General features: G+C 47.1%; 1 protein-coding gene across 2 annotated transcripts in view; it reads right to left on the bottom strand.

The window, feature by feature from the left end:
* Positions 1-27100, bottom strand: part of cfap61 (cilia and flagella associated protein 61) — a 227752-nt gene that overhangs the window by 73480 nt on the left and 127172 nt on the right. For both annotated transcript variants that reach the window (XM_067989400.1, XM_067989401.1), the window contains 4 exons: positions 25546-25641; positions 20890-21058; positions 16484-16658; positions 6999-7291 (listed from right to left, as the gene is read on the bottom strand). In XM_067989400.1, the coding sequence (XP_067845501.1) occupies positions 6999-7291; positions 16484-16658; positions 20890-21058; positions 25546-25641 (733 nt within the window). The remainder of the gene's footprint in view (positions 1-6998; positions 7292-16483; positions 16659-20889; positions 21059-25545; positions 25642-27100) is intronic.

The following is a 27100-nucleotide window of genomic DNA, read 5'->3' as shown; positions in this document are numbered from 1 at the left end:
GGAGGGCGTGAGGAGGAGGAGGGAAACGCTCTTCCCAGAAGATGGACGCAAGTTCCCTGCCGCCGCAACCAGGAAGGCATGGGCAGAGGTGGCGGCGGAGGTGAGCAGCAGGGGCAATACCCCAAGGACTTGGGAGCAGTGGCGCAAGCGCTTCAATGACCTGACTAGGTCTGGCAAGGTGAGTACACCAACGCACCCTCCCACATCCCGTCCCCACCATCACGCCAAACAGATCACAACCCCTCCTGCACAGCCACCACTGCGCTCCATCAGCAATCCTCACAGCCACTCATTCACCATCCTCACCGTGCACGCAAGTACCCACCGTCCCTGACCCCACCCGAACACTACCACACACCCCAATCCCCATGCAATGGGATGGGCACGTGGCCCACGCATCCTCCCATCCATCCGCGCCACGCTCAACCCAACCACACCGATGCTCGATGCGTCCCACGATGCAATACGCACCCACTCACACATCTGTGTTTTGCCTTCACAGGAGAAGAGAAGCAAGAACAATAGGGAAAGGGCACGCACCGGAGGTGGGCCGCCGCAAGTGGTGGAGCTCACCGACGCCGAGGTGGAGGCGCTCGACCTTGCCCGCACGCGACATTGCCTGTCGGTGGCCGATGGCGAGTGTGTCGCTGCCGAAACGGCCGGTAAGGGAAAGCTGACACTCAACACCCATGATCGCGAGTTACCGTATCATCACCTGCCATCAGGCGCACTGTCAAGTTGGTCCACATGCCTCAAATTGCCCTCTGTTCTCTTGCAGGTCCGTCTTTGTGTGAAGCGATCGTGGAGGGCGATTCCTCAGAGGACATGGCGGTCTCTGAGGGTGCATCGTCACATCAGAGCCAACCATCCACCAGCGCAGAGACACGCACCTCGGTGGGTCCCTCTCGCCAACTAGTTGGGGTAGCACTTGGTGAGGCACCGCGCACGAGTGAGCATGAGCAGACCCTGGTGGCAGGGGCAGCCGCGGAGGGTCCGCGACGGAGGGAGCACTCATCTCCAGGCTCTGCTCAGCCGGACCCAGATGCTGAACCCAGGGGGCCACCAGTGAAAAGGAGAGTCGTCGAGGGCCACCAGCTAATTGCTGAGGTACTGGCAGAGGTGCCGCGCGCATTGTCCACAATAGCGCAGGCGATGGAGGAGTCCAACTCCTGCATGTGGGCATTGGTGGCGCAGGCACAGGAGGGTACCGGCGACACAGTGTCGCGGGTAGGTGCGGGACTGTCTGCGGTGGAGGACAGGCTGGCCTCCCTCGAGCGTCACGCACAGCTCCAGATCGAGTCCATGCAGGCCCTGACAACGTCTGTACGGATTCAGGGTGAGCAACATTCCGACGCCATCAACAGGCTGAGGGATACACTAGGGGTGGCCTTGCAAGGCCTCACACATGCCATCCAAACTGCCGTCCAGCAGGGTGGAAGGGGTGATGGGGGCCGAGGCCAAGAGAGGGATGATGGTGACCGGGGACATGGAAGCGGGGACGCTTCTCAAGGCGCCCCCATGTCCCACCCGTCGCCCACCTCTCAACCAGTACCCGCAATGGTGCCTCCTCTCCAGGTGGCCGAGTCTGCCCCTGCCCCGGTGCAGGAGGAGCAGTCTGTGGAGGTGCCGTCACGGGCACCGAAACCCAGGGGCCGTCCGCCAAAAGCATCTACCCGGTCAAGGCAAGAAGACGAGCAACCTGCCACTACCTCTGCTGGAGCCACAGGGGTAGCACCACGTAGGGGTTCCCGGAAAAGAATTGCAAAGGCCTTATAATCACAAAGGGAATACACCAGGGTGTTTATTAATTTGTACTTTTTTTTTATATGTCACATTCGAGATATTAAATACTCTATTCTCACCACTCCTGCCACCTCTCGTCCATTCTTCCGCGGCTTGTGCAATAGGTGCGTTCCGTGGAGGCCATCATGACGGCGAACACCTGCTGCCACCCATTGGGCACACTGCTGTGGGTGCAGGATTACTGGCAGCACTCTTCAGTGGAGGGGGCTGGTATGGCCGCTCGCATGTGCAGGTGAGGAGATGCGAGCGCCTCGCAGTGTCTGACTCTAGGAGAACCGTTGACGTATGAGTGCCTCCCTGGCCCGGCGACCATCCCGGTGAGTCGCGGCTCGGCGCATGGGTCGTCCAACATCCTCTGGCGCGTCCTCCTCCTCCGCCTCCTCCTCCTCCTCCTCCTCCTCGCCCTCGCCTTCCTCAATGTGGGTGGCGGGTGTGGATGGGGCCTCCTCCAGCGGCACCCCCCTCTGTTGGGCCATGTTGTGCAGGGCACAGCAGACAACTATGATTCGTCCCACTCTGAATGGTGTGTATTGGAGCGCTCCCCCAGAACGATCAAGGCACCTGAAGCGCATCTTGAGAAGCCCTATGGTCTGCTCAATTGTAGACCTGGTAGCAGTGTGGCTGTCATTGTACCGACGCTCCGGCTCGGTGATGGGGTTCCTCAGAGGTGTCATGAGCCACGTGTGTAGGGGATACCCCTTGTCGCCGAGGAGCCAGCCGTTGCTGGCGTTGGGTGCCTGCAGGATGGGCGGGACGGCGGACTCCCTGAGGACGAAGGCATCGTGGCAGCTGCCGGGGTATCTGGCGCACACGTGTAGGAATCTCTGGCGGTGGTCACAAATGAGCTGGGCGTTCATGGAGTGATACCCCTTCCTGTTGATGAACAGCCCTGGCTCATGCGGAGGTGCCCGTATTGCGATGTGGGTGCAGTCGATTACACCCTGCACCCGTGGGAAGCCGGCCATGGCATGGAATCCAACCGCCCTCTCCATCTGGCTGCGCTCGTCCATGGCGAAGTTGATATAGTGCGAGGCCCTGCGGAACAACCCATCGGTGACCTGCCTTATGCACTTGTGTGCAGAGGACTGACAGACCCCGGTGATGTCCCCGGTGGCACCCTGGAAGGAACCGGATGCGAAGAAGCAGTGGTGACTTTGACGGCGACAGGTAGGAAGATGCTGCTTGGTCCATCAGGGAGCAGCTCGTCGTTAAGGAGGCTGCAGATGACGGCGACTACCTGGCGATTGACTCTGAGCCTCCGTATGCACTGCTCCTCGGAGAGGTCCATGAAGCTGAGCCTCGCTCTGTACACCCTGTGCGGAGGGTAGTGCCTCCTGCGACGCATCTCTCTCTGCGGTTGCCCTCCCTCCTGCTGTGCAGGTGGGTGTGCTGCAGCACCGTGTTGGGGGGCCCCACGTCTCCGAGGCGGACGGCGTGGACTGCGAGGCTGCTGGGGCTGGTCATCCTGTTCGTCCTCCGACGATGTCAACGCACCACCCATCTGGCAGGTCTGAGGGGTTGTGCAGGGTAGGTGGGTGGGTCCTCGGACTGGGGCTGCGGTTTCGTGTCGGTCTGTCCTCTGGCTTGGCGGGGGTGGTGGAGGGCAGGGGTTGCCCTATGTGACGCAGTGGCCTCCTGCGTGGGTGAGGGCTCTCCCCCGTGGAGCGCACCTTGGCACCTGCCACAGGCTGCTGGCTGCAACACGCCTGGTTGGAAAGGGACTGTTTCCCCCAGTGTGTGAAACTCACTGCCTTGAACCTAAAATCCCACACTTCCTCTTTTGACAGCTGCTTCAGCTCATTAACTGACCACAACGAGCAAGGTAAGTACTCTCAAGTGGAACCCCGCTGGCTTTAATTGTCTGCGGGATTCCCACCAGCGGGGCTTGCGCGCGCAGCCCCGCACGTCAGCGCGGTACCCGGAAGTGGCCGGGATTTCGTCACGATCCGGTCACGTGACCGGATATCGGGATTTTCGGGGCCACCCCGCTGGGAACCCGCCGGAAACGCGATCGCAAAATCGAGCCCTTTGTCTTTGGCCTCCACCACAACTCTGTATCCTTACCACTAATTCCACCCCCCCTCCCCGGCCACTGCCTCAGACTTAACCAGATTCATTGGAACTTCGGTGTCCCAACTAACACCAAACTGAGCTTTGAACCTCATATCCTCTCCATCACAAAGAGAGGCTGATTCCACCTTCGTAACATCATCCATTTCCACCCCTATCTCAGCCAACCTGCTGCTGAAACCCTCATTCATGCCTTTGTCACCTCCAAACTCGACTATTCCAATGCTTTCCTGATTGGCCTCCCATCCTCCTCCCTTCATAAACTTCAGTTGGGTAAGTGAGACAGTGCCTGTATCCTATCTGGCACCGTCTCACTCACCTGTCACCCCTGTCCTTGCTAACCTACATTGGCTCCTGATCCTCCAGCACCTCAAATTAAAAATTCTCATCTTGGTGTTCAAATCCCTCCATGGCCTTACCCCTACTATATCTCTGTAACCTCCTCCAGCCCTACATATTTAATTCTGCCTCTAAATCTCTTGCTCTTCTTTTAAGACCCTCCTTAAAACCCAAGCTTCTGGTCAACCCTCCTAATCTCTACTTCTTTGGATCAGTGACCATATTTTTTCTCAAGCCTTTGTGAAATGCCACAGGACATTTTTCTACATTAAAGATGCAATATAAATCCAACTTCTTCCTCCTCGAGGCCTTTTATCTCCAATAATGTATGCAAAGCTGGGTACATTTATCTTGACAATTCTTCTGATGCCATTGAACTTCTTTCGCATTTGCTTCCAATTCTGACAGACCTAGGATACCGCATGAACTCACTGCATTACCTGCACCCACACAGCTTGCTTGTCTGACATCAGGACCTCCAGTGACTCCTATGAAATTGAGGGAGTCTTCCCCACTGGCCTCATTGTACACGTTGTTGTAACAAAGTCTTATAATGGCCTGTCCTCACAATGATGATCATTTTGCAGCCACTTCAAGGTAACAAACAGTCCCCTATTCTTTCATGGTGAACATCAACCCTTAAAGAGTTGCTGCCTCACCTGATATTTCACCATCCAGCTAGTCACACTATTGGCCCATCCAACTGCACAGGAGGTGGGGCTAACCTCATGGACACGCCTGTGCTAAAGGCGAGCACCGCTACGATTTTGCAGCCCTTGCAAAATCAGAGCTAATATGCTTAACGTATCTGAAGCTAATTGGGGACGTTTCTTCTCCAGTTCTTCTATCTATGGATCAATGGGCTATACTTGCGAATTAATCCGCTAGCCAATTTGCTACATGCTGCAGTGTAAATGATAGGTCTTAAAGTTATTCCAGGTGTAGGCTAGAGCAAGGTGAAATGCAGCAGCAGTGGGTCTCTATATAAACAGTAATGGTTTTCCTGCAGGTTCACTGAATATGGAGGCTCTCTTATTTCACTAAAAATCGGACTGTGGCACTCCACAACAAAGTTTACCATATTAGCAGTGCGCACTTGTTAAATCAGGCTTTTTACAATTGTCGCTGATTCGTTATAGTATACAGATGTTGTGCACTCCACAGCTGCATTAAAAAACTTTGACTTTAAAAAAAACCCAGAAAGACCTGTATCTATTTAGCACCTTATCAGGTTTCTGAGAAACCTCGCAAAGTGCTGCATGAACAATTAATTACTTTGAAGTGTAGTAATAATTTTAATTTAGGCAAATGCATTGACAATATTGCACAAAGGAAGATGCCACATACAGAACTGAGATTAATGGCCTGTTCATTGGGTATTTTGATGCAAGTTCAAGACTTAACACTGTACCATCAAAATAAAGTATTAATTGCTCTGAGAAATGTTTAAAACATTCTTGTGACCCAGAAGTGTGGGAAAAAAATTAAAATTCTAAAAGATGACTATGAATTAGAACTTTTCACCATTCACAACTGTAGTAAACAAGTTTTGCATTTTGGTAGGTATACATTTTAGAATGCTTCACCCTCATCCTAAAAATAGGAACAAAGCAGTTTCCACATGGGCACAGACTGAGAGGAATGGCAGTGGATAGAGACAATGGCCTATAAATTCGGCCATGTGGCGCCCATTTATCTGGCGCTAACTGGCCTACTAAGCCCCCAATATAGCAGGCAGGAAGCGCATGCATATTTCTGTTAGGAGGTGTGCCGCCTGCCACAAGTGAAACATGCTTTAGGCGCTTAGCATATGCAAATAGGGGGCTTAATGCCTGTTTGAGGACCCTACTTCAAGATTGGTTTGCCCAGAGGCAGCCCACGACAGCGTGAGCTGCATTCAGGGACACCAGATCTCAAGATCGCCTGTTTTTTTTAATATTTACATACCTGAATATGGAACCTCGAGCAGCAGGGGTGCTCCTCCCGACCCCACATTTAACCTCACCCGATTGCTGCTGCTCCCCTCCCCCTTGATCCTGCCCTCTGGCCACCTCTCCCGACCCCCAATCCTCCACCCCCAGACTCCACTCCCAACCCCCAATACGCGCCCATGGCCTCCTCTCCTGACCCTCGATCCTCCAACCCAGCCTCCTCTCCCGACCCCAATAGCCGCCCTCCTCTCCTGATCCCCGATCCTCCACCCCGGCCTCCTCTCCCGACCTTCCTCCCCGGCCTCCTCTCCTGACCCCCGATCCTCCACCCCAGCCTCCTCTCCCGACCCCCAATACCCACCCTGGGCCTCGTCTCCTGATCCCCGATCCTCCTCCCCCCAGCCTCTTCTCCCGACCCCCGATCCTCCTCCCTCCTGGCCTCCTCTCCTGACCCCCAATCCTACCCCCATTCGGCTCCCGCGATCCCTTGTTCCCATGATTCCTATCCCGACCCCAATCCCAGACTGCAAGCCCCAATCCGGTCCAAACCCCAGCGCCGATCCGATCCCTGAGACACTAGCAGCCAGAGGGCTGATGCGCTTCGCCAGCTCCATTATAATGAGGCCCGAGGCCCAATGTCAGGGGCATCTCGGGCCTCGCTATTCAGGTGCAAGATATGTACCCTGTGACACCTCCCCCCCACCCCACACACCCAAAGATGGGTGTGCCCCAATTTCTAGGGCAATATATGTTAGAATCATATTCTTTGATCTAGCTTGGATGCTATCTAAATTCAAAGCGTTCATTTTAGATGCAATATTCTCCTGACTTCACTTGAAAGGTTTTTAAACTTACTGAACATCTTAGGCTCAATGGTTGCGAATCAGTGGTGAAAGATGAAACGTTTATATGACTGTGGATCTTCCCATCATTCCACTGAGCAAGCAGGCAGTTCGAATGCACAGAAACATTGGCATTCCTGAGTGCTTCCTCTACTGCAGTTTCTATCACGGAATTGTTAAAACAACTGATGTTGGAACTTGTAGGTGGTTTCACCAGATATACGGAAGAGCCCTCAATTCCAAAGGACAGGATAGTATTCAGTGTGATGTAAGCATCAATTGTGTTCCCATACACAATGATATTTCCTAGAAAAGAGCAATAATTATAATAGATGCATTGAAGTTTTTTTGGAATACAAGTCTAAGTGGTAATAAAATGACCTTCTTATTTTGATACTATGAAATACACAGTGTCACCCAGCAACAATCAGATAATGTACCGCGGAATATATAGAAAATGCTGCATCGTACGTGCGCTCTGAATGCAAGAAGTAAAGAAGAGTGAGAAATAAAGGAGAGGAAGAAAAAAAGAGGAGCATAGACAGAGAGAAGCGGAATAGAAGAAAGACAGACAGGCAAACAGAAGTAGAGGACAAGATGCGGAGGAAGACAGACAGATCTGAAAAGACAGGGAGAGAGACAGAAGAGGAGGGAAAGAAAGAGACAAAGTGGAGGAGAAGATGTCATATGACAGAAGTGAAGGTTTTCGATTTTAACTTCTCTCGCCTGGGGGAAAAGGGGCAAGAGCACAGTTAAAATAAGGGCAGAGACGTATCCTCTGGGATCCCGCTGTTTTCCCGCAGGATTGGATTTTAACTTGCTGTATCAGTAGGCGTGCAGGGTACTCACTGGAAGGCAGAAGAGTCCTGCTTTAAATATGCAGATTGAGTCCCGATGATGTCACTGGGTCCCGATTGCAATTTTAGCCTGAGACCCGAGCGGGCAAGCACTGGTGCCTTCTCCGCCAAGCCAAAACTGCTGGAAGCTGCATCGAGGGCCAGAAGAGGCCCAGTGAGGCAGGTTGCTTTACATTTTTTTAGGTTTCCTTGTGGGTTTGGAGGAGCAGAAATGCTCTTTTGGGCCCAACAGGGAAACTTTGGGCCACCGCTGCCCCGGACCTTACTTACTTCCTCCACCCCATCCCAACTGCGATCTCCCATCAAAGCACCTTCACAAGAACTTACCTTAGTGCCAGGGACATTTCCTTTGGGTCCCCAGCGGCAGCCTTCTGCCGCCAGAAATCCCGCTCCCGCCACCGGCCAGGCCATAGATCTGGCTGGGTTCGGGTGGGAATCCGACAAACTCCATTTAAATCTCCTGGGCCTCATGTTGCAGATGACCAGTGAGCTTGTCGCTCGCCCTGGCCCCCGCACACACCAATTCAAACCGGAGTTAAAATCGAGGGTGAAGAGTGAGAAACAAAAGTGGAGAAGCAAAGACAGAAGTGGAGGAGTAGCAAAAGTTGCTTCTGCCCTCACTACCTCATTTCTTCCTGTCATCATGTACACTATGGTAAGCTGCCTCATAAATGTTGAAAATGCTTGCCCAGGGAACATATTAACCCACTTTCACTTTTCTTGCAAGAGAAGCTGGCATGCAACAGCAGAGAAACAACCAGCACAGGAGGCGGTCCTGCCACTCTTCACATACTGACACTGATGGAAAAAGCTGCCATCAACATTGGTAAAGGCAGTATCAGAGATGTCAAGGCTGGAGGCCATGCACAGCAGGGTGTATATGGGCATCATCCTTCTTTTTCTCATTCTAATTAACTCTCCCAATTACACACTCACACACTGAGCATGACAACCTGGTGGTGCATTGCGCTGCCACTGATCTTAGTGCTTACCCTTGCGACCACATCCCTTGTTCCTCTCTCCTTTTCCTAGGTCAATCAGATGACTCAATTGCTCCAGTCGGATAACCTTCCAAAGATGCACCATCAATTGCTTTTATCCTGCCGAGCACCAGTACAGAAATTGGCACCCCGTGTGACTTAGATAGTGAGTTAGAGAGGTGTGCACTGGGGAATTCACTGAGCACAAGTGAGCAGAAGCAGGTGAAGGTGGCAAGGGTCACCCAGGAAAGAGCTAACTGGAGGGCCAGCTCACATCCTAGCTCTGTTGAAGATGACAGGGATGCAGAATTTAGGGGCCCAGCTTTTAAAGGAATGATAATTTCTGTGCACCAGCATTTGCTGAATGCATTGGACTGCCTACCAGGGAGATTCCAGAACTTTGTGCATAGTATGGCAGACTCCACTACCAACTTGTGTGTGGTTCTTACGCATAGCATCAACACTTTGCAGTCAACCATGTAGATGAGTCCCCCCGTCGGAGTCTGTGACATCAGTAATATCTCTCAGGGATTCTCATACTGGGCCATGCATGCCATGTGCTCCAACTTATCTGCCTTGGACAGGCTGGGAGACCGAATGGATAAGGACTTCGATTAGATGACATGTCCTAGAGTTTGCACTCCTGCAGATCAGTAGGAGTGCTGAACTTTAGCCTGGTATGAGTGACAATCTTGAAATGGAATGGAACTTGATGCCATCTCTCATGATGACAACACATCTGGACCCTCGTGATACTCTGAACCAATTCCCACCCTGATGTTAGAAAGCCAGCTGGGCTAGAATGTACTGGCGGTTGCCGAGTTGCTGCAGTCTGCAGCTGGGCTCTCAGTCCCCAGCGCCTACGTTTGTGTAGGTGTTTCTGGAAGCCAGTAAAATCATAATGCTTTTCGGAATGTTTGTGGTACTATTTATTTGACAGTAGAATGATTGGGAAATATGTTGGATATGATGATACAGGGGGCAGGGTTGTTCAGCAGAAGTACTCTTCAATAAGCTGCTGCCAAAGAGCTCTGACTGCAGGAGCTCTTGTTGGACCCTTCCCAATTCCTTGCCATTCTGTATTTCCTCGCCATTCTGTATTTCCTCAGTGTTGTCTCTCTTATCATGCTGAAGGAACTCCTCCAATGGTGGCTCCATGCGTTTGACCCCATTGCAAAGCAAAGTTATACATCATACATTGCAAACCTCCGAGAGCTCTGCGTTTCTCTAATTCTGGCCTCTTGTGCAACCCTGACTTCCTTTGGCCGACCACTGGTGGTTGTGTCTTCAGCTTCCTAGGCCTTAAGCTCTGAAATTCCCTCGCTAAACCTCTACGCTCTCTACCTCTCTCTCCTCCTTTAAGACGCTCCTTAAAACCTACCTCTTTAACCAAGCTTTTGGTCACCTATTATCTCCTTATGTGGCTCGGTGTCAAATTTTGTTTGATTACACGCCTGTGAAGCGCCTTGGGATGTTTTATTACATTAAATGCACTATATAAATGCAAGTTGTTGTTGTTGTTGCTCCAGCTCCTCCTCTTTGCAGAAGGATCCCCATGAAGAAAGAAGTGCAATGCCAGAAGCCCCTTAACAGTTTAGAATCTAAAGCAACAACTACAAACACTTTCAAATCACTAAAGATGGAAAAAACCCACAAGCTACTGCAAGAAAATATCTCCCAAAACTCTTAACAGCTTTATCTGAAATCTAGATCGCTTCAAATATATCACTGGAAATAGCCGTCTCATGACTTGTACCACCCACGTTTGGTTGGTGGGAGCAAAAAGCCATGATTGTCAGGCTACGGAGATGAAAATGATGTCACCTGACCCCTATTTGCATGTATTCATGAGCCTCCCACCTGTTTCAAACAGGAGCTCCGGTTTCTAGGATTCAAATCCGCCTGAAAATCGTATTTGACGTATTGGACGTCAAAGTAGCGGTAAGTTAGTGGGGCCAACAGCCATTTAACTTTGGTTATGCCACCATGTAGTGTAAATGGAGTGGTAGCTAAACAAAAGTCACCGCCTCTCCCCGCTCCCCCGCCCTCCCCACCACCTCGAGAGTTTTTTTGACGGAGCTCAGCCCAAAAAAGACAGAGAAAGACTGAATTCGTTTTTGGTGAGATTTAGTGTCATGGATGGGTATCTTGCGTGAGTGAGCTGCAAACGAGAGCGCACTTGAAAATGTAAAAACAAAATATTTTGCTCCAGAGCTTCCCAAGATGTTGCTCCAACAAAATTATGTATACCCAAAAGGGGTGGTGACCACATTTCAATCGTGCTCGGCACCCTCTGGCCCAGTTCCCATCTAAAAATATCTTCACAGCCTCTTGAGCTGTGCATTCTATGCCTCCTCTTATACACTTGCCGTCTGGTATGGCATCTATATTGTACTCTCTGGCAGCATCTGTGCTTCATTCGCAGGACTGGCCACCTCCAGTCTTAAACCTGTAATTAGGAGCTGCAACTATACACAGGACCTGGCCATATGTCTTGGGTTGCTTCTATTGCCCACCCTGAGGGTTTCCAAATCCACTCAGGCTCCCTACACCTACCTCAATGCTCCCATAACCCAGATCCACTTAAGTGCACTTACCCCAGTAATTCCATACTCCTGCCCACCTGACTCCATGTCCCAGCTGATCCCACAGTCCAACCCCTCAGTCAACCCAACTTTGCGTTCCAGCTGATCCCATAGTCCAGCACTTAGTTCCCAACCTGACTGCCCATGGGCCTCAGCGTCCCTGTCAGGTTCTGGAAGTTCCAATCTGAGCCCTCCCAGTATTCAGATCATCACTTGAGTGCTCCCTTCTCATCTCGGAGAAGTCCCAGGCACCAGTCCCCTTTCTCCCAGTTTTCCCAGGCCTTATCTTCCCAAAGGCCCACCAAATGAATACTCCCAAGCCTCATAGCCTACCATGGGAGTAGTCCCATGCCTCAGCACCCCCACACTCATGAGTAACGCTAGGGCCCAGTCACCCATAAAGTACTCCTAGGTGAAGACTACAATCCCAAGTGTTCCCGTACTCCAACTTCGCACGTAGTTACTCCCAGATTTAGCCCTCCCCCCATCAACACCACAATGGAAAAAGTATGTGACGACTGGAGAGGGGGCAAAAAAAAAGACCAAGGAAAGAGGTGAAGACAGTTAGAAAGTTAGCAAAAAGAATTAGAGAGTGGGAAAACAATTACAGGAAAAGAAAAAATTATTTTTGTCTGTGAGCTATACTTCACTATATCAACTATATAAGAACACAAGAATATAAGGAATAGGAGCAGGAGTAGGTCACACGGCCCCTCGAGCCTGCTCTGCCATTCAATCAGATCATGGCTGATCTTCAACCTCAACTCCACTTCCCCGCCCAATCCCCATATCCCTTGATTCCCCTAGAGTCGAAAAATCTATCTATCTCAGCCTTGAATATATTCAATGACTCAGCATCCACAGCCCTCTGGGGTAGAGAATTCCAAAGATTCACAACCCTCTGCATGAAGAAATTTCTCTTCACCTCAGTCTTGAATGGCCAACCCCCTTATCTTGCGACTATGCCCCCTAGTTCTAGACTCTCGAGCCAGGGGAAACAATCTCTCAGCATCTACCCTGTCAAGCACCCTCATAATCTTATATGTTTCAATGAGATCACCTCTCCTTCTTCTAAACTCCAGAGAGTATAGAATCATTCTACTCAATCTCTCTTCATAGGACAACCTTCTCATCCCAGGAATTAATCTAGCGAACCTTCATTGCACCGCCTCCAAGGCAAGTATATCCTTCCTTAGATAAGACGACCAAAACTGTTCGCAGTACTCCAGGTGAGGTCTCACTAAAGTCCTGCACAACTGTAGCAAGACTTCCTTACTCTTGTACTCCAACCCCCTTGCAATAAAGGCCAACATGCCAATTGCTTTCCTAATTGCCTGCTGTACCTGCATACTAACTTTTTGTGTTTCTTGTACGAGGACACCCAAGTCTCTCTGACCACCAACATTTAATAGCTTCTCACCATTTAAAAAATATTCTGTTTTTCTATTCTTCCTACCAAAGTGAATAACCTCACATTTCTCCACATTACACTCCATCTGCCACGTTCTTGCCCACTCACTTAACCTGTCTAAATCCCTTTGCAGACTCTTCGTGTCCTCCTCACAGCTAGCTTTCCTAACTAGCTTTGTATCATCAGCAAACTTGGATACATTACACGTGGTCCCTTCATCTAAGTCATTAATATAGGTTGTAAATAGCTGAGACCCAAGCACCGATCCTTGCGGCACCCCACTAGTTACAGCCTGCCAACCTGAGAATGTCCCGTTTATCTCTACTCTCTGTTTTCTGTCCTTTAACCCATCCTCTATCCATGCTAATATATTACCCCCAACCCCATGAGCCCTTACCTTGTGTAACAACCTTTTTATAATACATTATGTGTTATACGGGGGAATGTTCCTGTCATTATAATAGCGTATCCTGTGACTCACTAAAAACAATGCCACATGAGATCTGCTAGTACTAATCAGTCTGACTAATAATAGAAGACAGGGCAAGGATCAGGAAGTCAATGTTATATTTCTGTTCAATAATCCAGTTGATTAACAACAGTAATACATCAACAAGCAGACATTAGTGTCGGCAATTTCTAAGTCTTAAGTGACAGTCAATGTACTATAACAGCTTAATACTAAGACTGTAAACACATTACAATAATCCTAAAGGAACCTGGCAGATTGTATTTAAGTTATTTATATGTGGCTAGTATGAGGATCGAGTATAAGAATTAAATTACATTCATTACCAGACTTGGATTTGTATTAGCTTTGAAAATGTTACTCCCTTCTTAGTCTCTTTAACTAAGGAGAATCATTTGAATTTTTCAAATGAATACAAGGTAATTACAATATATCCTTGATAATTAAATCAACAGTTAATTAGATAATTAAATGGGCTTACATGTGTATTCTTCAGTATATCCATTCTAAACAACACTGCAAATTACAGTTAATTAAAATATATGAAGCATTTGAAAAACAAGGTACTACGGCTAAAATGCCAAATAAATTTTGCAAACAGAGTTGGGAAACAAAGCTGGATGAATTAAAGATGTCACTTAAAACATAATTTTACATAATTACATCATATTGGCTGCATGAAAATAGAGCACATCTAAAAATTTCTTGTGTCTGTTATGTGCCTCAAGTCTGTTGTATGTTGAATTTGTAGATCGAGCCATTGGTCAATTTTCTTATCACTGGCAATTGGCTATTTTCTACTTTTGTTATACCGTAGTTATTTTTCAGTCATGTTACACAAAAAACTTTCTCCCTAATTTCAATTTTTTCTTCAATCGCATTCCACCAAAAACAATTCTTAAGATACAACCACTATGATAGTTCTTCATCTTCTCCACTATATACCCCTAAAAATAAAATTTATCTTATAAGAAACACAAAAAAAATTACAAAGAAAATCACAACTTACCCATAAACCTAGTTCCAACAAATTTCCGGCCTTTTCCACAATCAGCAGGACTTTGAACATCTAGACTTGAAGTACGCCCTCCCCCACCCACCCACAGATCACAAACTCAATCTGGCTAGCTGACTCCACATTTGGAGGTCCTGATAGACACAAAATGCTCAAGTGCAGGTGTTTGTCTCCAATATAAAAGAATACAATTACAAGGAGCTGTCATGCACCTTGAGAAGGTTAAGGGGAGATTTGATAGAGGTGTTCAAAATCATGAATGGTTTTGATAGAGTAAATAAGGAGAAACTGTCTCTAGTGGCAGAAGGACCGGTAACCAGAGGACACAGATTTAAGGTTATTCGCAAAAGAGCCAGAGGTGACATGAGGAAACATTTTTTTTTTACACGGCAAGTTGTAATGATCTGGAATGCACTGCCTGAAAGGGTGGTGGAAGCAGGTTCAACAGTAACTTTCAAAAGGAAATTAGATAAATATTTGAAGGGAAAAGATTTACAGGGCTATGGGGAAAGAGCAGGGGAATGGGACTGATTGGATAGCTTTTTCAAAGAGCCGGCACAGGCACGATGGGCCAAATGGCTCCCTCCAGTGCTGTACTTACTATGATACTATGGTTCCCTCCTACTCCAATATGTGCATGCACAGGGATCCGTCTCCATTTACTTCAGGCAGAGACTAGGAGGAGGCAGTGAAATTAGAGCAGTTGACTGAAAATGTGCACATTTGGTGGTTAATTAAAATGGCTCAGGTGGCTGCTAGAGATGCTGAGAGGTTTTTCTGTTTTTAATTTAAATTTAATTGCACTCGAATGGCTGGAACTGGTTGGAATGAGTCTGAAAGGGAGAAAGAGTCTGAGAAGGAGCAAAAAGTTAGAGTCAGGTAGAGGCTTAGGGAAGAGAAAGACATGGACTGAATACATAGGGTGACAGGGATTAGAGAGAGAGAAAATATGACAGAAACTGGAGAATGAGAAATAGAAACTTTCAGAAAGAGAAAGTATAATACAAACTGCAGAGGGAGGGATATAAAATTGAGAAGAAAAGTCTGGAAGAGCTGAAGAGGGAAGGAAAAATTATTATTACACACGCGCACACAGACAAATAGCCAGAGAAAGAGGGAGAAATTATTACAGAACCAGAGAAAGGCCGGGCCGGGTGTGGGGGGGGGGAGAGAAAATATTACAAAAGCTGGAGAAAAAGGGGAGGATACAGAATCCAGAGAGACAAAATACTGAAATCATTTGTTGTTATTTGACTAGAGCAGTATTACGAAGATGCCCTGTCATACAAAATGGCATAATTCATGTTGTACATTCCTTCTTAATTAATAAAAAGAATATTTTTTAAGAGAGAAATATTGGGGTCCAATCTGACTGCTTTTAGTTATCACTGTAGTGCAAACATCCTAAAAATTTGCCAATACTGATTGCAACAGTGCTGTGATCTGAAGAATGGGGAGAGAAAAGAGACAGACAGTGGATGCATGTTATTGTAGAGGAAAGGGAGAGGGAGAAAGAAAGCGAAAAGGAGAGAGGAATAGAAATCCTGTTGGAGCAGATGAGATACACCGTTGAGTGGAGGATGAGAATAGAGAAGGAAAGGTACCAGCGATGTTAACTAAGCCTGCCCGGTGCAAACAAGGCGGGCGGTTAGTTAAAATGTCAATTGGGGGTTTTGTGCCATGTTTTTGATGCCGACCCACTCACTGCCATTTTAACCAGGGACATATCAGGCACGGGGTGGCCGACTTAAAATGCTGAAGTTGCGGCCCAATTATGTATTTGGCACTGCAACACGATTTTTACTTGAAATTGTGGGAGGCAGCAAAGTGGCCAGAAGAAGCCAAGGTAAGTATTTTTTTCATTTTTGTTAGGATTTCTTGTAGGTCAGGAGCAGGGATGCTCCACCAGGCAAGGAATCTTTGGGACTCTCCAGTCCTGGCCTTCGTTCCCCCTCCCACCACCGGCAGTTCTTTGGAGACCCACTTCTCAGCACTAATTTTATGCCAGTGACCATTCCCTTGGGTCCATGGCGACGGCCAATTTCCCACTCCCGCCCGCCGTTCTGACATCATTCTCACCGGCTTCGGGCAGCAAACAATGCAGACACATTTACTATTAGCAACGCCATAGGAAATCCACTTGTACTCATAAAAATTCTTGTGGTAATGTTAAAGCTGTACCTTTAGTATTGACTGAACGCCTTTTGAGCCAATGGAGTGCATTTTCACACTCGCCATGATTATTCAGGATGAAAAGGTTGGAGGGTATCTTTTCCGTAAATTGCTGGTTAGGGTCAACAGTCACATCCTGGTTAGTCAGCAACTCTTTTACATCTACTCCTGTGGGACAAGGAATCTGTACAATAGAAAATATGGTTTAATCAACCTGAATAAACTTAAATATAATTCTCAACTATTATTTTTCATTTGTTAAAAGTCCTGAAACAATGAAAATTCTTGGAGCACCACTATAATTTGAAAAGGCAGTGCTAGTGCCTCTGGCAGCATGAAGCCTCGAATCAACAGGTGGTTTCTCCCTGCACTACTGGTGTTGCAGGCTATGAAGGGATTTGAACACATGGATGAGAATTTTAAATTGGAGATGTTGATGGATTGGGAACCAATTTTGGGCAGCGAGCATAGGGGTAATGGTTGAGCAACAACTTCTTTTTATATAGCACTTTTAATGTAGAGCAATATCCTAAGGCACTTCACAAAAGTGCAATCAGAAAAAATATAAAGATAAGCAAGTGCCACTGGCTGCACTATAAATGTTTAGAATGGTGTTACTTCTCAGTAATTCTCTGCAGAGTAAATTACTATAATTTGTAATGATAAAGTCGCAAGTATAACCTTTTAGTGACACGGTCACAGGGACTACTTTCAGCATTCACTCTGAAAGGCTATAAAACACAAAGTACATTGTTTGGCCTGGGAAATTACCGCAAGAAATAACAGGATTTAAGTAACCTTCGAGAATGGCATCTAGCTCAGCCTAAGCACATCCCTGCTACAGCCTAAATGTCTGCCCTAAGCATGTATCTAGCTGTTCCAACATTACTATAAAGAAATACTGCATCACATTACATAAAACACTTTGTGTGCAGTTTTGAAATAATTTAACATTTTACAAAATAGATTTAATAAAGTTTCTTTTATGTCAAAGTCCCTTGCTACACTACATAAAATGAGAAAAAAAACCCTAAAACACAAAATTTGTACAAATATCCTCCTGTATTCTGCAGTCCATGGCAAACAGAGCAGACTTAATTTTCTTCATTATAAATAACACTGCTAATTTTTTCATTATAAAAATAACACTGATATACATATTATATATAATAAGAATTAATAGGTACATGAATGTGTGTGATTATAATGATAATTATCTTATCAAAAGGTTCAGATCACAATACTACTTTGGCAGTCTTCCTTTTCACCTGAACCTATTCTCTGTCATTTTTAAATTTCCTAATCGCTGGGTACATTAATATGTGGCATTTCCCCACATCACAACAACAACTTGCATAGGAACAGGAGTAGGCCATTTAGCCCACTGAACCTGTTCCACCATTCAATTAGATCATGGCTTATCTGTATCTTAACTCCATCTATCTGCCTTGGTTCCGTATTACTTAATATCGTCACCTAACAAAAATCTATCAATCTCAGTTTTGAAATTTTCAATTGTCCTAGCCTCAACAACTTTTTGGGGGCGAAGTTCCAGATTTCCACTACTCCGTGTGAAGAAGTGCTTCTTGACATCTCTCCTGAATGGCCTACCTCTAATTTTAAGGTTATGCCTCTGTGTTCTGGACTCCCCAACATTTAATCATTTTAAACACCTCATTTAGGTCACCTCTTACTCTTCTATACTCAAGTGAATATAAGCCTAGTCTATGCAACCCATCCCCATAATTTCAGCCCCAGTATCATTCTGGTGAATCTGCACTGCACCCCCTCCAAGGCCAATATATCCTTCCTGAGGCGTGGTGCCCAGAACTGAATACAGTACTCTAAATGGGGTCTAACCAGAGCTTTATACAACTGTAACATAACTTCAACCCCTTTGTATTCCAGCCCCTTGAGATAAAGGCTAAGATTTTAGTTATTTTTTGTACCTGTCCACTAACTTTTAGTGATTTCTGTACATGGACCCTTAAATCTCTCTGCTCCTCCTCAGTTCCCAGCTTCCCACATTTAGAAAATACTCTGATCTATCTTTCTTAGATCCAAAGTGGATGACTTCCCCACATTGAACTCCATCTGTCACAGTTTTGCACACTCACTTAATTTCTCAAATGTTCCAACAACAACCTGCATTAATATAGCGCCTTTTATGTAGGAAAACATGCAAAGGTGCTTTACAGAAGTGTAATCAGACAAAAATGAACACTGAGCCAAAGTATGAGATAATAGGAAGGATGAACAAATGTTTTAAGGAGGAGAGAGAGGTTGCGAGGTTTAGGGAGAGAATTCCAGAGCTTAGGGCCTAGACAGCTGAAGTCACGGCCACCAATTTTGGGGCGAAGGGAGTGGGCGAAGCATAAGAGACCAGAGTTGAAGGAACACGGAATTTTTGGAGGGTTGTACAGCTGAAGAAGGTTACAGATAGGGAGGGGCAAAGCCATGAACAGATCTGAACACAGGGATGAGAATTTTAAATTGGAGGTGTGATGGGCCGGGAGCTGGTGTAGGTCTGCAAGCACAGGGGTGATGGATGAGCAACTTCCCAAGGCACTTCACAAAGGTGTAATCAGAAAAAAACATGAGGATTGCAGCCTCATTAATATATTGGCCCATAATTTGCACTTAAAATAACGGTGATGCTAACAGGACTCACCGTTATTTCAGGGCAAATGGAAGAGCAACTTTCAGCTAGCACACATGCGCAGTCAAACGCGACAATCCGAAAGCTGCTCTACCAAATGCCCTAATGCCCTGCTCCTCCGAAAGCTGCACGGGAAGGACAGCTCGTTGGCTTGATCCCCGTTGGGATGAATGGACCAGGGCAAAGTTGCTCTCCTGCCCAGCTGGAAACTAACTAATCTACACAGAAAAAGGTACACTCAGTTTTTTTTTCGGTCTAAGCTAACGTTTAACGGCGTGGTAAATGATTGCCAAACAACCTCTCTGGCACTGAAAATTAACTTTTAAAAATGTGGAGTCTCATTCCTTCCAATTTTAATTGGTGTTGGACATTTAAAAAAATGTTTTTTTTTTACTTTTTCTTTCAGTCTCTTTCATCTCTGTCTTTTAATTCAATATTTCTTAACCTTTCCTTATTTCGCTTTCTCTAACTGATTTTACATTGAATTTATTGTTCTAGCTTGCACTTCCTAGTTCCTACTGCGCGGCTTGTTAACGATGTTTCAATCTGATTGGTTGAGGGCACAGACAGTTCTTTGCCCCGCTCACACAGCTCACAGATGCCCGGGAGAGGAGGGTGGGGAATCCTGCACTTTTTTTGGCTCCCCAAAAGGCCATGGATAGTTTGTGGGTAAGTTTAAATCTAACGAGTGGCGGGCACCAATTGTTTGCCGCTCAGCGCAAAATCCGGGCCATTATGTCAGACCCGCTTCTCCAGAGTGGGTTACTTGGATCAAACTCCAAACCTGCCATGGTTAAATCGTGAGTAGGTGCGTTCACGGCGGGTTGGGGTTGGGTTACTCATATTTACCAATTTAACTCCCCACCCCACCCCTGACTCCCTCCCGCCCATCGTGTGTGGGGTTAAAATTAACGCCTTTAATTCTCCATCCCGCTCCTACTCCGACCAAAGGTCATCAACCTGATATGTTAATCTTACCTATCTCTCTACACAGATGCTGCCTGACCTGCCGAGTGTTTCCAGCATTTTCTATCTTTACTTGACATGTTGATAGAACGGGAGGAGGCTTGTGTGGAGCATAAACACTGGCATAGACCGGTTGAGCTGTTGGAGGTGGGTCTCAAAGACAAGATGAGCTTGGAGAGGGCATGAGGGGAAATAGGAGAGAAACTAGAGAGAGAGAGATGCAGGTTCAGGGCTAGGGCAGGGAAGGTTTGACTTGGTGAGCAAGGGGGGATAGTTGTTTATCCAGTAAGTAGCTGAGCAACACAGGTCTCAGGTTCATTGGCAGTGTGTGTGCGCATGGACTTCAAATTAAAGAACTTGCATTTATGTAGCGACTTTCACAACCTCAGGAGATCCTAAAGTGCTTTACAACCAATGAAGTACTTTTGAAGTGTAGTCACTGTTGTAATGTAGGAAACATGGCAGCCAATTTGCGCACAAGGTCCCGCAAATAGCAATGAGGTAATGACCAGATAATCTATTTTAGTGATGTTGGTTGAGGGATAAATGGAGGATTGGACTTGGCTGGGATAAGCTCTGTAATCAAACAGCCTATCAGCACTCACTGTTAGCCTTACATGTGCAGAGTGGTCACTTGGAACTGTAACCCAGCAAGGAGTCAACACCCTCGAGAGAGGAATGGAGGTGGGAAATTTAGCGAGAAAAGGAAAGCAATGAGAATGGGTCTGTGGAGACAATTTAAATATTCATAAATTCTACATATTTTGCATAACTGGGTTCTTACACTTACCTGGTACTGTTGTCCAGTGCAAAGGATTAGATGTTCATATGGCACCTTTGTGTCCCCTGTTATTAATACATGTTTGGCAGCTCTGTCTATACCAATCATCTTGCCAATCACCACATTGACCCAAGACTGCAATGACATCAGTGTATAATCGTAATGGTCATAGCTGTGGCTGCAGAGGGAAAGCAATAGTTTTAAGTGACAATTCTAGTCTTTCTAGAATTAATTAAGCATATAGTGGACCAGTGAGATCACTGTTTATACTATGGGCTAAGCAAAGCTTGCAGTCGGAGATCATGGGCACGATTTTAAAATGCCGACGGGAAGGCAGCAGGAACATCAATGGGTGCGCGGGTAACCCGAATAATAAAATCTTACCGTTCCCCATGCGATCGCAACATAATTGGTGCCCCTTAACGTTGTTTCCGGGTTTACTGTCCAAAAGCTGCGCAGCGGGCAGACTGCGAATCCGCATGACCTGCTGTCAGCTGGAGTGTCTGTATTTAAAGGGCCATTGCACCAATGGCTTTTGCTGGAGTAAGATGCAAGCATGCAGAATAGAGCAGCAGAGGGGCAAGCCAACTCCAAGATTCAGTGATGCCTCATTTGAGGTGCTGCTGGCCAGGGTGAGGAGGAGGAGGGAACTATTTTACCTGGCTGGCAGGAGGAAGCGCCCTGCCTCTGCCATGAAGGCCTAGCTCGAGATGGCAGAGGAGGTCACCAGCAGCAGCAACATCTCCCGCACTTGGGTCCAGTGCAGGAAGCGTTTCAATGACCTAACTAGGTCAGCAAAAGTGAGTACATTTACTGATTCTCCTGCATTCTGTGGTGCACATCACCCCCCACCCTCCCCCGTCCCATTATTCTGTACTGCCAAGACTACTCCGTCACATCACTCCTCACACCCACTTAAGGCTCATCATCAACTTACCTTCACTTCCTGAGCACTTCCTCACCTCCCCATTTGTGAACCCACCACGACCACTCACCTCAATCCTGATCCAATGTGCTGTCTCTGTCTGATACTCACCCTCTTTCATGGTCAGCCTCACCCAAAGCAATGCATTCATCGGCTGACTACTTCACCCTCACTCACTTGCATGTCTGTACTTTCTTCCCTTGTAGGAGAGAGCGCAAAATGCACTGGAGAGGGCGCAACTGGATGGGGGCCACAAGAATAGTGGCCTTCACAGAGGCGGCCCTGGAGATCAGCCGCACCCTCGAGTGCCTGTCCGTTGGGGATTCCAAGACTGGCACTCCACAAACATTTGGTGACACAACTTTAACATTCATCACACACATGAATTGATGTTAAGAATGATTGGCATGTTGAACACCTCAGTATGCTCATCGCAACATGACAGATCTGTGATGATGCTTAATATTGCCTTCAGTTCTCTTCCAGGCCCTTCAACGACTGAAGTGATGGAAGTGAGCGATTCCTCATAGGAGCTCCCGGCCTCTGAGGGCCCACTGTCACATCTTATTAAGCCATCCACCAGCACAGATACTCACATCTCAGTGGGTCCTAGTAGTCAGTTAGTTGGGTTGGCACCTAGTGAGTCACCACACACAAGTGAGCAAAAGCAGACACTGGTGGCAGGGGCAGCTGTGGAGAGTCCGTGTCGGTGGGCACACTCCTCTCCAGGCTCCGCTCAGCTGGAGCAGATGCTGAACTCTGGGGGCCCATCCTTTAAAAGGAGAATGATCAAGGGACAACAGCACATTTGCAAGATACTGGAACAGGTGCCATGCACACTCTCCACAATAGCGGAGAGGATGGAGGAGTCCACCTCCTGCATTAGTGGATTGGTGGCATAAGTATGTGCGGGAATGTCTGCGATGGAGAGAAGGATAGCCTCCATTGAGCTTCAAGCACAGCTCACAAATGAGTCCATTCATGCCCTGAAAATGGCCTTTCAGACTCAGGGTGAACAACACTCTGCTGCCTTGAACAGGAAGACAGAAACTTTACAGCTGGGCTTCCAAGGCATCATACATGTTGTCCAAAGTGTTGTCCAGCAGGGTGGTAGGAGTGACGTGGGCCTGACCCAGGAGGGATGATGGCGAAAGGGGACGCCACTCAAAACGCTGCCACATCTCACCCGTTGCCCCCCCCCTCAACCAGTACCTGCAACGCTGCCTCCTCTCCAGGTGGCCGAGTCTGCCCCTGCACAGGTGCAGGTGGAGCAGTCTTTGGAGGGCCCTCACGGGCTCCAAAACCCAGAGGGCATAGGCCAAAAGCATCAAGCAGTCAGGGCATGAACATGAACCAGCTGCCACTACCTCTGTTGCAGACAGGGGATGCACCACGTAGAAGTAGTAGGTAGAGAAAGGTCTAAGGTTTTGTGATCACAAAGGGTATACACAAGGGTGTTTGACAGATTGTCATGTTTTTCATTTATATTTGGCTTTTGTTAAATTCACATTAAATGTTACACTTCTCACCACTACTGCCACATCTTGCCCATTCTTGACTGCCTTTTGTGATAGCACCCTTTCATGTGCTTCATAGTGAATGGCGAGACTTGATGCCACCCAATGGGTGCATTTACAGTGGGTGTATGTGTAGTTGTAGGACTGTTTTGTGCGGTGGGGGAGGGGGGGCTGGTGTTGGCACTGCTCTTTCCAGATGGTCTGAGGACTGGATTATTGTCACTTTGTGATCTCCTTATGAGAGTCGTTCAAATATTAGTGACTCCCTGGACTCACGAGCAGTCAGGTGAGCCGCTGCTCTGCCAATGGGTTCCTCCTCCTCCTTGTTCACCTGCTCCTCCTTAATGTTGATGGCAGATATGGATTCTGGATGAGGGCATGGGGCCTCATCAACCGGTAACCTTCTCTGTTGCGCAGGGCTCAACAGACGACTAATTTGACCCACTCTTGATGGTGCGTATTGAAGTGTTTCCCCAGACCGATCCAGGCACCGAAATTGCATCTTCAGCAGTCCTATCACATGTTCAACGACAGACCTGGTGACGATGTGACTCACTGATGGGGTTCCTCAAAGCTGTCATAAGCCACGTGTGTAGGGGGTATCCCTTGTCTCCGAGGAGCCAGCCTTTAAGGCTGTTTGGTGCGTGGAAGTGGGCCAGGATGGTGGATTTCCTCAGAATGAATGAATCATGGCAGCTGCCAGGGAATCTGGCACACACGTGAAGAAATCTTTTCTGGCGGTCACAAACGAGCTGAGCGTTGGAGTGATATCCCTTTCTGTTGATGAATAGTCTTGGCTCGTGTGGAGGTGCTTGGATTGCTATATGCGTGCAATCGATTGCACCCTGTACCCATGGGAAGCCAGCCACAGAGTAGAAACCCACTGCCCTCTCCGTCTGGCTGAGGTCATCCATGGGGAAGTTGACGTAGTGGGACGCCCTGCAAAACGAACCATTGGTGACCTGTCTTATGCACTTATGGGCAGATGACTGAGACACCCCGGCGATGTCACCGGTGGCACCTGGAATGATATGAAGGCAAAGAAGTTGAGGGCAGAAGTCACTTTAACTGCGACGGGCAATACGATGCCACCAGGCCCAGCCGGGAGCAGCTCGACATGAAGGAGGCTGCAGATGTCTGCGATCACCTGGCGACTCACTCTCAGCCTCCGAAGGCACTGCTCCTCAGAGAGGTCCAGGAAGCTCAGCCTCAGTCTGTTGACCCTCTCACGAGGGTAGTGCCTCCTGCGATGTCGGTCCCTCTGTGGTTTCCCTCTTTGCTCTTGTACAGGTGCCCGTGGTGCACCTCTGTGTGCAAGTGGCAGAAGTGCACGTCATGCCTGACGAGGATGGTGATGTTCCTCCTCCTCGGACGTACTGGTGAATGCAACTATTGCGCACCACCCCCCACCCCAGCCTGATGGTGTCAGGTTGAGGGGGTCCAAAAAGTAAGTAAATATGTGTAAACAGAACAATTCTGAGTATGAACCAAGAATTTTCAGTCTAAACACAAAGATCTCCCAGCCAAAAGTTTGTCTGAGAGAAATGAGTGCCCTGCTACAATAACTGACCTTTTATCCCCATCTGTCAAACAGGGATTTAAATGTCCAAATAGCTCCTGGCTGAAACCTGACTACTTTCCCATAGCGTGCTTCACACAGCACGGGAAACACGTTGAGACATTGAAAAATGTTTCATTAAGTTACAATCTCGCTGTTCTATTCTGTTTGACACTAACTGACAGGATGACACAATTACTCCAATTTAGACCTACCTCATAGCATCTTTGTCATTCTTTCAATCACATCATCACCAAGGTAAGCCAGATGACCAACAGGAGCGTCGCAAAATCTCACCATATTCCTTCAAAATGTTTTTTATCCCTGAGATTGCAATGACATCATGTTGTTGCTCCTATACAAAAAGGGCCAGAGTGAGGCCAGTCGTGTGAGTGCATGATATGTGGAGGATGCTGTGAATCAAATGTACCCAGCCTAACGTTCTCCATCATTATAGTATTCTCTACATACTCCCAGATCTCTAAGTAGTACTTTCAGAGTAAAAGCATGAAACTTCTCATTGTCAAGATCCACTTCAGGTTCTCCCTCTACTCTTCGGGCACTACTCCTCATTCAAGCACCTCATCCTATTCCTCTTTTGTGCTAGTGCTGGAAATAAAGCTTGAACAAAACATGTCAGATAATTTATCAGATGGTGCACACACCTTCTGACTTGGAATCTTCTACATACAGGATTTGAATGAATTCCGGGAAGTCCACACGTTGAAATAAAAGTAATGTTATTAAACCGCAGGTGTGGGCTGCAAAAAATGAATCAAAAAATTAAACCAACAAATGCATTAAATCAACAGTAATTAACATGCAGTTGAATAGGAATAGAGTCTGCATTTTCTATACATCTGCGCTAGCATGAAATCTATTTTATGAAACACAACAGGGACAATAATCTGGCCCTCATGCAATGTCATTTCTGCCAGAGCTGCTCATGGCCTCTGCAAGCCTGCGCAGGAATAAGCTAACCTCACCCAATAATATGAGAGAAGTTCATCTGAGTACTGGAGGTTATTGGGATCTATAATTAAGGACAGGGTGACTGAGCACTTAGAGAAATTTGAGCTGATTAGAGAGAGCCAACATGGATCTGTAAAGGGTAGGTCTAATTTAATGTTTTGAGGAAGTAGCTAACGTAGTAGACGGGGGAATGTCTATGGATGTAGTTTATATGGACTCCCAGAAGGCATTCGGTAAGGTTCCATTAAGAGATTGTTAACTAAAATTAAAGCTCATGGAATTGAAGGCAAATTAATGACCGGGTTAGGAGATTAGTTAGGCGGTAGAAGACAGAGAGTAGGGATAATGGGTATGTACTCGAATTGAAAGGAAGTGACTAGTGGCATCCCACAAGGGTCTGTGATGGGGCCTCAACTATTCACTCTATTTATTAATGATGTGGAGATGCCGGTGATGGACTGGGGTTGACAATTGTAAACAATTTTACAACACCAAGTTATAGTCCAGCAATTTTATTTTAAATTCACAAGCTTTCGGAGGCTTCCTCCTTCGTCAGGTAAATGTTCAGGAGCTCCTTGAAGCCTACGCATTTATACATCACAGAACAATACATGGTGTTTACAGACTGCCCCTGCAACTGCCCGTTGCCAAGGCAATCACCGTGTTTGTGTTTTGTTTTTGTGTTTTTTTTTTCCCTGTTTGTTTTTTTGTTGAATGTGTATTCGGGGGTTCTGCAGGTGACACCTCTCTGTCTGAACACGGTGATTGCCTTGGCAACGGGCAGTTGCAGGGGCAGTCTGTAAACACCATGTATTGTTCTGTGATGTATAAATGCGTAGGCTTCAAGGAGCTCCTGAACATTTACCTGACGAAGGAGGAAGCCTCCGAAAGCTTGTGAATTTAAAATAAAATTGCTGGACTATAACTTGGTGTTGTAAAATTGTTTACTATTTATTAATGACTTAGGTAACAAAATAGAGAGCCATATATCCAAATTTGCTGACAACACAAAGATTGGTGGCATAGTAAGTAGTGTAGACGGGAGCATAAAATTACAAAGAGACATTGATACATTAAGTGAGTGGGCAAAACTGTGGCAAATGGATTTCAACGCAGGTATGCGTGAGGTCATCCGTTTTGGACCAAAAAAATACTCAGTATTTTTTAAATGGTCAAAAGCTCGGAACAGTGGAGGTCCAAAGAGATTTAGGGGTCCATGTATGCAAATCACTAAAATGTAGTAGTCAG

This window comes from Heptranchias perlo, chromosome 8 (genome assembly GCF_035084215.1).
Source record: "Heptranchias perlo isolate sHepPer1 chromosome 8, sHepPer1.hap1, whole genome shotgun sequence".
NCBI lineage: Eukaryota > Metazoa > Chordata > Chondrichthyes > Hexanchiformes > Hexanchidae > Heptranchias > Heptranchias perlo.
The sequence above is the reverse complement of the archived record's forward strand: the minus strand, read 5'-3'. Positions and strand labels throughout refer to the sequence as shown.